General features: G+C 42.1%; 1 protein-coding gene across 5 annotated transcripts in view; it reads right to left on the reverse strand.

The window, feature by feature from the left end:
• wdr33 (WD repeat domain 33) overlaps window positions 1-8,399 on the reverse strand; it is a 38,869-nt gene extending 30,470 nt beyond the window's left edge. For all 5 annotated transcript variants that reach the window (XM_031809819.1, XM_031809821.1, XM_031809820.1 and 2 more), the window contains exons 1-4: window positions 8,209-8,399; window positions 5,034-5,261; window positions 2,040-2,108; window positions 1,704-1,808 (exon numbers count right to left, since the gene is read on the reverse strand). In XM_031809819.1, the coding sequence (XP_031665679.1) occupies window positions 1,704-1,808; window positions 2,040-2,108; window positions 5,034-5,237 (378 nt within the window). In that variant the 5' untranslated portion in view covers window positions 5,238-5,261; window positions 8,209-8,399. The remainder of the gene's footprint in view (window positions 1-1,703; window positions 1,809-2,039; window positions 2,109-5,033; window positions 5,262-8,208) is intronic.
• Between the last annotated feature and the right edge of the window lie 1,964 nt (window positions 8,400-10,363).

Below are 10,363 nucleotides of genomic sequence, written 5' to 3' on the forward strand. Positions count from 1 at the left end.
CAGTTGACAGTGAATGTCAGAGCAAAAACCAGGCCAGGAGGAGGTTGGAGGAATTGTCCATAGCGCTCCGAGACAGGATTGTGTCGAGGCACAGATCTGGGGAAGGGTATCAAAAAAATGTCTGCAGCATTGAAGGTCCCCAAGAACAAAGTGGCCTCAAATGGTGTTTCTCTGTGGAGATGGGAGAACATTCCAGAAGGACCACCATCTCTGCAGCACTCCACCAATCAGGCCTTTATGGGAGAGTGGCCAGACAGAAGCCACTCCTCAGTGAAAGGCACATGACAGCCTGCTTGGAGTTTGCCAAAAGGCAACAGAAGGACTCTCGATCCATGAAAAACAAGATTCTCTGGTCTGATGAAACCAAGATTGAACTCTTTGGTCTGAATGCCAACTGTCGCGCCTGGAAGAAACCTAGCACCATCGCTACGGTGAAGCATGGTGGTGGCAGCATCACGCTGTGGGTATTTTTTTAATTGTCAGGGACTGGGAGACTAGTCAAGATCGAGGAAAAATGAACGGAGTGAAAACCTGCTCAGGACTTCAGACTGGAGCGAAGGTTGACCTTCCAACAGGAAAATGACCCTACACAGGAGTGGCTTCGGCACAAGTCTTTGAATGTTCTTGAGTGGCCCAGCCAGAGCATGAACCCGATCGAACATCTCTGGAGAGACCTGAAAATAGCTGTGCAGAGACACTTCCCATCCAACCGGACAAAGCTTGAGAGGATCTGCAGAGAAGAGTTGGGAGAATCTCCCCAAATACAAGTGTGACAAGCTCTTAGCGTCATACCCAAGAAGATTCGAGGCTATAGTCATTGCCAAAGGTGCTTCAACACAGTACTGAGTAAAAAGTCTGAATACTTATGTAAACATGATATCATTTTTTTTTTTCTAAAAACCTGTTCTTGCTTAGTCATTATGGGTATTGTGTGTAGATTGATGAAAAAAGATATACATTTATCAATTTTAGAAAATGATGTGACGTAACAAAATGTGGAAAAAGGCAAGGCGACTGAATACTTAAAAAATAGTTAAATAGTTAAAAAATAGTTAAATAGTTAAAAAAATAGTTTAAAAAAGTATAATAATAATAATGTAATAAAAGCTTTTTAGGCCTTATAGCCCAGCCCTAATTCGGAGGTGAAACTTGCATCCAGACAACCAGAAAAGCAAGGCGAAGATATTCAGGCATTCTTGAAAGTCAGAACAATCCTTTCTCCAGCAAATAAATGTTTTTATAGTTGGGGGAAAAAATTGATTTAGCAAGCAGTAGGCATTTAATTTAAAATGTGGACTGGAGCTATATAGATACGCCTACCTTCAAAACTACTAATTTTTATTTTTTTTTTAAACAGTTTCCATCATTTGTCGCAGTAAAAAGTTTTAAACAAAATAAAATCCATCCGCTGATCATAAGAACTTTGTCCATCTTAGGAACATTTCTGCTATATTACACATGTCACAATGTGTTTTGCGTCATTGCTGTCTATGGAAACCTGCCTAATGATTAGTTAGGAACTCCCTTCACCTGGTTGTCTCGGTCTTAATTGGACATAAAATGAACAGAAATAAAAACCAGATGACACACAGCCCTCCAGGAATTGAGTGACACCCCTGTAATATGGGCTTCACATGGTCTCAGAAAAATATGAGTAGTCTGACCTGAACAAGTGCGGAAAGTGTGAGGGAAAAGAAACTTACCCTTATGACAAAGACAGGGCACTTCACTTTGTTCGTGGAAGTTCGGACAAACTTTGTGGTAACTGCATTCATGGGGTTACTCAAGATGCCCACAGGAGGAACCAGCTACAAGAGCCAGAGGAATAAAGGGAGATGACTGAGAAAAATACACACATTTCAGCATATTGTCTACAAATGGGTACAACATTTATCAGATCTAGCCAGGAACAAGGACTTGCTAACACCCTGACACGGATTCATTGATAGCATATTTTCTTCTTAGATTACGGACACCAGAAGGTCAAAATCACAGTTTTAACTGTAAATCATATATGCCTAGTATCTGTCCATACTTACATCATTGTAGCATCCTGCATCTGGTTGGATGGCACGGAAATCTCTGTGGTCTCGCTGCCACAAACGATTCTGCAGTCAAGAAAATGAGAGCATTTAAGGAACCATGAAAAAAAAAAAATGGGCATAGGTCTTTGCATTTAAACACATTTTAGCCAAATACATACAGTTCAATCGGAAAGTATTCAGTCCCCTTGACTTTTTTCACATTTTGTTATGTTATAGCCTTATTCTACAATGGATTAAATAAAACATTTTCTTCAATCTACACACAACACACCATAATGACAAAGCGAAAACAGGTTTAGACATTTTTGCAAATGCATTAAAAATAGCAGAAATACTTTCCATAAGTATTCAGACCCTTTGCTATAAGACTCAAAATTGAGCTCAGGTGCATCCTGTTTCCATTGATCGTCCTTGAGCTGTTTCTACAACTTGGAGTCCACCTGTGGTCAATTAAATTGATTGGACATGATTTGAGTGGTGCAAGCGGCTCCCAAGAGGCGCAGCAGTCTAAGGCACTGCATCTCAGTGCAAGAGGCTTCAGTACAATCGCTGGTTCGAATCCAGGCTGTATCGCATCTGGCCGTGATTGGGAGTCCCATAGGGCGGCGCACAATTGGCTCAGCATCGTCCGGGTTTGGCCAGGGTAGGCCGTCATTGAAAATAAGACTTTGTTCCCATCTGACTTGCCTAGTTAAATAAAGGTTACATTTAAAACCGAGCCATGATGTCGAAGGTAGATCTCCGTGACATGATTGTGTCTAGGCACAGATCTGTGGAAGGAAAATGTCTGCAGCATTGATGGTCCCCAAGAACACAGGGGCATCTACCATTCTTAAAAAGAAGAGGTTAGTAACCACCAAGACTCTTCCTAGAGCTGGCCGCCCAGCCAAACTGAACAATCGGGTGAGAAGGGCCTTCGTCAGGGAGATGACCAAGAACCGAATGGTCACTGACAGAGCTCCAGAGTTTCTCTGTGGAGATGGGAGAACCTTCCAGAAGGACAACTATCTCTGCAGCAGTCCAAAAATCAGGCCTTTATGGGAAAGTGGCCAGACGGAAGCCCCTCAGTAGAAGGCATATGACAACCTGCTTGGAGTTTTCCAAAAGGCATAGGACTCTCAGATCATGAGAAATAAGATTCTCTGGTCTGATGAGACCAAGATTGACACGTCTAGAGGAATGCCAAGCGACACGTCTAGAGGAAACCTGGCACCATCCCTACGGTGAAGCATGGTGGTGGCAGCATCATGCTGTGGGGATGTTTTTCAGCGGCAGAGACTGGGAGACTAGTCAGGTTTGAGGGAAAGATGAACAAAGCAAAGTACGGAGAGATCCTTGATGAAAACCTGCTCCAGAGCGCTCAGGACAGCCTGGGGCGAAGGTTCACCTTCCAACAGGACACCGACCCTAAGCACACAGCCAAGACAACGCAGGAGTAGCTTCGGGACAAGTCTCAATGTCCTTGAGTGGCCAGGCCAGAGCCCAGACTTGAACCCGATCGACCATTTCAGGAGACAGCTGTGCAGCAACGCTCCCCATCCAACCTGACAGAGCTTGAGAGGATCTGCAGAGAAGAATGGGAGAAACTCCCCAAATACAGGTGTGCCAAGCCTGTAGCGTCATAGCAAAGAAGACTCGAGGCTGTAATCGCTGCCAAAGGTGCTTCAACAAAGTACTGAGTAAAGGGCCTCAATACTTATGTAAATTATACTTTTTAAAATTATTATAAATTAGCTGATTTTATTTTTTACAAAAACAGTTTTTGCTTTGTCATTATGGGTATTGTGTGTAGATTGGTTAGGGGGATTTTTTTAAATCGATTTTAGAATAAGGCTGTAACGTAACAAAAAGTGGAAAGGTCTAGGGCTCTGAATACTTTCCAAATGCACTGTACATACGTGGGAGTGAGTGCTCGAGTACAGCTCTCCACGTTCATTGTCATGTCTGCGTGTGGATATTAGAAACGGGCCGTGTCTGAATACCCGTACTTGCATTCTAAATAGAAGTAATGTTGGGTATGGGCAAAAATTAAGCTTTTATAACATTTTGAAAATGTAGTATCCTTTAAATGCCAGGATGTCATACTCATTTTGGCTTTTCATATAGTAAAATTTGCTGCACACTATTGAGGAAGAGAAACATCAATGAAGACAGTTGTCAGCTGGTCAGCGCATGCTCAGAGTACGCGTCCTGGTAATCCGTCTGGCCCTGCGGCTTTGTGAATGTCGACCTGTTTAAAGGTCTTACTCACATCGGCTATGGACAGCGTGATCACTTAGTCCCCTGGAACAGGTGGTGCTCTCATGCATGGTTTCATGTTTGCCTCGAAGCGAGCATAGAAAGAATTCAGCTCGTCTGGTAGGGTCGCGTCACTGGGCAGCTTCTGGCTGGGTTTCCCTTTGTAATTTGTGATAGTTTGCCAGCCCTGCCACATCCAACGAGCCAAAGAGCGTCAGAGAAGTTGTAGTAAGATTCGATCTTTCATAATATTTGTCAAACATCACCAGCGTTTAGCCTATATTTATGTCATTAAAAGTATTATTAAAGTTAGGCTACATTTTCTGTCACCTCCCTCGTGTCAGCATCGGTTTGGACATGACGCTATAAGCCAATATCACCTGCATATTACCAACTCTTTGACATGCAGGCTTTTTTTTTTGTGTACGTAAAGGCCTACATGAAAAACAGATTTGAATATTATTCCAATGTTGGCCTTTGATTAGAATAAATAGTTTGATAGTGATTTGTGTATTTATTTTATTTCTTGGATGATTTTTATTTTACTTGTCTTGGGAAATAGGACAAGTGTTAATGTTGAGCCCTGAGCTGCTATCCAATGCAGCGCCATTACTCTGTGCACAAAGTCCAGTTTCTCTAGAAACACGCCTGTGCTTTGGTAGCTGGAAAAATGTTGTTCATTGAGTGGGTCACAAGAGAACTCAAAAGTTTGGTCACAAAATAACTGATGCTTCAGGTCACGTCCATTACCTCCAGGTGTCTAATGACCGAGGGGTTGTAGTCGATGGTCTTGCGGTTGACAGCCTTACGCATGCGCTTGCCGTCGAAGGTGAGCTGCTGCATGGCCTGCTGCTGGGCGAAGTCGGGGCGCTTGTAGAAGAGCTGCCGTGGTGCCTGGTGCTGAAACCGCGGCATGTGGAAGAACCGTGGCGGGGAGCTGGTGTCCGTCGCCATGGTCAATCTGCTGCTCCTTTAAACCTGGGAAGAGATGGAAGATGGGGGCGGAGGTGAGAGGCAATTGATCGGTTGGTTGAAAAGTAATGTGTCATGAGTACAGAGAAAATGCTAAACAACACAACATTCTCACAAAACACTTGGGCAGTGCTTCTTCAAAATATAGCGTACTAAATCCATTTTGAAAGGGCATCATAGCCATCTCATCGGGTCTAACAGGTTTGTGCAGCCATTATTTAGGAGATGAATTATACTGTAACTACAGATGACAAATTCGGCTTCGGCCCATGTAACTGATTGGGCATGGAATTTGCAACATTCCTCTACCAAGAAGCTTTATCACCACCAACATCCACAATATACCATTTTCAGAACAGTCAACTTATAAGTAGACGCTGTCTAATTGCAGAGTTCTGTCTTTTCAAGAAACAAGACATGACACCTCCCCTGGACACTGGACAGGCACAGCTGAAACTGCGAACATATACCACAGGTGGGAAGTGATCAGAGTTTTAGACAAATCTAGGATCAGCCGATCCAACCCCAAATTCTAACAACCTTAAAGTAGGCATATTTATTAGGGCCGGGATGATACCAATTAGTATTGTGGCAAGAAAACAAACAAAGCAGATATGAACTTATTTAGGAAATCAGGCCTAATGTTGGAAACAAAGATTATGTTGTCATCCAGTCACATTTATTTAATTTTTCAAGCTATAGCACAATATTTCACATACAACAGGTTCTTAAAGAATCAAAGAGTTTGGTGTGCTTCGTGTTTTCACTTTTGTCATGGAAAAAAACAATGTCGCGATACTGGTACCTTCACAGGCCTACTATTCAGGTCAATAAAAACATCTGACCCTGGACTAGCAGTGACTGATGTAAATCAGTTCAGATGAGTTCTAGTTTGGTGAGCTTGCAAATATGGGCAAGTCTAAATAAATGAGTGTCAAAGGGGGTGTTGTTGCAACAGGTTTCTAGACTTTTGTTGCCCGTCTCTCATAACAAGAGGGATTGGAAACAAACAAAAAAACATGGCTTCAGTCATACCATCTTGCAAGCATCAATTATAGGTTACATTTAAACGTTGTTCTGTCATACTATCATAAACAAGCTTATTAATCTGTACATTGAACCTATGGTGAACCTAGGTGTACAGCATGCCTGCCATGAACACAATTCAAATTAAGAATGCAACAGTCAGTCTACGCTACTTCACTGTGACATTCATGTATGCCGCATGTAAGCAGTACCTAAGTGAGCTTTGAGCACCCCACTTTCCACACAAACTCAATTTAGGCAAATTACCTATGTATAGGCCTACTAGTGCAACAACATTCAGTACTGTACACATTTGCAGAAAACATCTCAATGAACCAAAGAAAACACTCCCGGCTGCCTTCTGCCTTTTATCCACAGCATAGGCATAAGGCTGGGTTTACATAAAGGAAAATGACCAGAAACATATCCTACAACTAGAAGTGATACTAATATGTTTATGATCAGAGTGGGACCACTTATAATAATTGGGCAATATTCCAACATGCTCTGGTCTCACACTGTAGCCAACTCCTTTATCAATGTCATACATGTTATGTCATACCTGTTTAGCATGAAACGTGTTTGGCATGACAATGAATGAACACAGTTGCCTAAAGAACAAACAAAATGTATCACAAGGCTAATCAAAGTGCATTTCATTACACTTTCACATGTAAATAACTAAATGAACAGACATTTTACATAATGTGGTAATAAAAACAGAACCCACTGGCAGTAATACCCTTTATCAAACGTTAAGCTCAGAAACATCACAAAATGACTCATATCAAATAGGCTAGTTGACAAAATTGTCTCATGTCATTATTTTCAATACATCAACATTTTCCCAACATGTGTCCATAATAAAATCCACTTTATTTTGTGCATAAGGACAGTCCATTATAACCAGGACACTAGTGAGGAAATATGCAGTGATTCGGTGTGCAATTGTTCCTTGTTGGATTTGTATAATTGACAACTTCCACGTATGTCCAAAAGTAAGCGATAAAGCGGTTTAATTGACAAACATAACTACCTTGTGAGGGCAACATATGCAACTATTCAAACAACTTTATTTGTACCCCTAGCCCGGGTCCAAAATATAGCTTACTGCGATGTGTCCAAAGCCAGCATGGTTGGGAGGTAGCTAGCTAGCTAACGTCAACTGGAATCTGCTTCTAGGCTAATTGATTAGCTAACTAAAATTACCCGAAAAGTTATTACGTCCAGAGTCAGAGATGTAGCTAACTACCAGTAGTTAATTAAGGTTGGTTAGCTATTGGTTACTAAGACATCTAGCTAAATGTATAAGCTAGCTGGCTACTGTTTCAGTTCTAAGAGTCTGAATTTCTTGCCGCGGTAACGTTATCTAGCTAGCAGCACACGAGGTTTCTATGCTAGTTAGCTAACGCTAGCAAGCGCAAAGTAGATCCTGGCAACCAGTGATCGGCTGATTAGCGAAGTTAACGTGAAGTTACACTGGCTGGTTTGGTTGTTATCCAAGTTGTTGACCAACTGCAATAGTAAAGACCCCAATAGTATTTTATTTGGGGGAAACTAAGCCTAAAGTTAGCCAACTAGTTAAATTGATGTCAACAAGCCATTAACGTTACTAGTCTTGGAAATGGACGAGGTGGTGGCTAGCCAGCTAACGTTAACGCTTGCTAGCTAATTCTTAGCTAACACGCTAACGTAGGTCAATATGAATAACAAAGAAAAACGTTAGTTAGCTGCCAAACTATTAAGGGATTAGTTTACGGTGTATGAATGGATAGTAAGCTATTTCAAGGTTTGTGTCTAACACGAAAATAGACATCACAATCCGTTCCTCTTCAAATTGATGTTTTGTTCCTGACTTGACAACGTAATTAAATGGCGCCCGGTGGAAGTCGTCTTTACAACAACAACGCGATGCTTAGAAACTCACCAACAATATCCAATGCAGAGTTATCTAGCTATGGATAACTAGATTCTTCTCAGATATACTCTTTTTGAGAATCATAAGCGCCTCAAAGTTTATTGAAAATGTATCGGTTTGTCACTTCTCGTGTTTAGCCACCTACGCCGGCCTCCATTTCGGCGCTTTCTCCTCGTTCAGCTTCTATTTTTTTTCAACACGACTGACTACATTACGCCTGCGGTGGAAGTTTCAAACGTCATCACGTAATTAGGGTACTGGTACTACTACTACTACTACTACTACAACTAATAATAATAATAATAATAATAACAATAAGAGGATTCGATCATCTGGACCAGGCGCCCGGGTAGGCGTCTATTGCACCCTTACAAAAAAGATTGCAGTTTTAAAATCTGCAGTCAACTGTGATATTTTGGACGCATTAATCGCAGAATAACTGCAGTTGAACCGCAGTTATACTGCAAAATTACTGAAATAAAGAACATGTTATTTTGGACGCAGCATACTACAGTTATAATGTTCTCTAACTGCAGTTATACTGCACTCTAACTGCAGTTATAATGCACTCTAACTGCAGTTGTAATGCACTCTAACTGCAGTTATAATGCACTCTAACTGCAGTTATACTGCACTCTTATTGCAATCGTTTTCCTCAAGGGTGGAAAGTTGATTACATTTTTTTTCAATATGACTGACTACATTAAGCCTGCAGTTAAAGAGTCCTAATGTCATCACATAATTAGAGTACTGTTATTACTACTAGCTATTACTGTCACGAGTCCGACCGAGGGTGGCTCCCCTTCCCGTTCAGGTGGCGCTCGGCGGTCGTCGTCACCGGCCTATTAGCTGCCACTGATTTTCTTTTCCCTCCTTCTATGTTTATTGTTAGCACCTGTTAGTTAATGATTAGTTGGGCTTTATTAGACAGCCGGCCCGCCTGTGTCTTTGTGCGGGATTACTTATTGTAACCTTCGTGTATGTAGTAGACGAACGTGTTGTTCCTGGTCATGTATTCTGCTGTACTGTTCTCGTACCCCGTGTTTGGGGCATTTGTTTTTGAGCACCTAGTGTTTCGTGAGTGCATTAGTGAACTCTGTTTCCTGCGTCTGACTCCACACCCACGACACCCGGAGCGTTACACCTACTACAAATAATAACTGCATTCAATTAATCTGGACCGGGCGCCCAAGAAAGCGTCTGTTGCACCTGCACCCTTACAAAAAAAATATTGTAGTTTTGAAACTGCGGTCAAATCAAATATTATTTGTCACATACACAAGGTTAGCAGGTTTTATTGCGAGTGTAGCAAAATGCTTGTGCTTCTAGTTCCGACAGTTCAGCAATATCTAACAATTCCACAACAAATACGTAATACACACAAATCTAAGTAAAGGAATGGAATAAGAATATATGAATATAAATATATGGATGAACAATGACAGAGTGGCATAGGCTAAGATGCAATAGATAGTATGGAATACAGTACATACATATGAGATGAGTAATGCAAGATAAACTCAGCAAAAAAAGAAACGTCCTCTCACTGTCAAGTGCGTTTATTTTCAGCAAAATTAACATGTGTAAATATTTGTATGAACATAACAACATTCAACCTCCAAATCGATCCCGCTCCAAAGTACAGGCATCGGTGTAACGCTCATTCCTTAGACGATAAACGCGACCATCACCCCTGGTGAGACAAAACCACGACTCGTCAGTGAAGAGCACTTTTTACCAGTCCTGTCTGGTCCACCCCTGGTAGGTTTGTGCCCATAGGCGACGTAGTTGCCGGTAATGTTTGGTGAGGACCTGCCTTACAACAGGCCTACAAGCCCTCAATCCAGCCTCTCTCAGCCTATTGGGGATAGTCTGAGCACTGATGGAGGGATTGTGCGTTCCTGGTGTAACTCGGGCAGTTGTTGTTGCCATCCTGTACCTGTCCCACAGGTGTGATGTTCGGATGTACCGATCCTGTGCAAGTGTTGTTACACGTGGTCTGCCACTGCGAGGACTATTAGCTGTCCGTCCTGTCTCCCTGTAGCGCTGTCTTAGGGGTCTCACAGTACTGACATTGCAATTTATTGCCCTGGCCACATCTGCGGTCCTCATGCCTCCTTGCAGCATGCCTATGGCACGTTCACGCAGATGAGCAGGGACCCTG

Source organism: Oncorhynchus kisutch, linkage group LG30 (assembly GCF_002021735.2).
Source record: "Oncorhynchus kisutch isolate 150728-3 linkage group LG30, Okis_V2, whole genome shotgun sequence".
Lineage (NCBI taxonomy): Eukaryota > Metazoa > Chordata > Actinopteri > Salmoniformes > Salmonidae > Oncorhynchus > Oncorhynchus kisutch.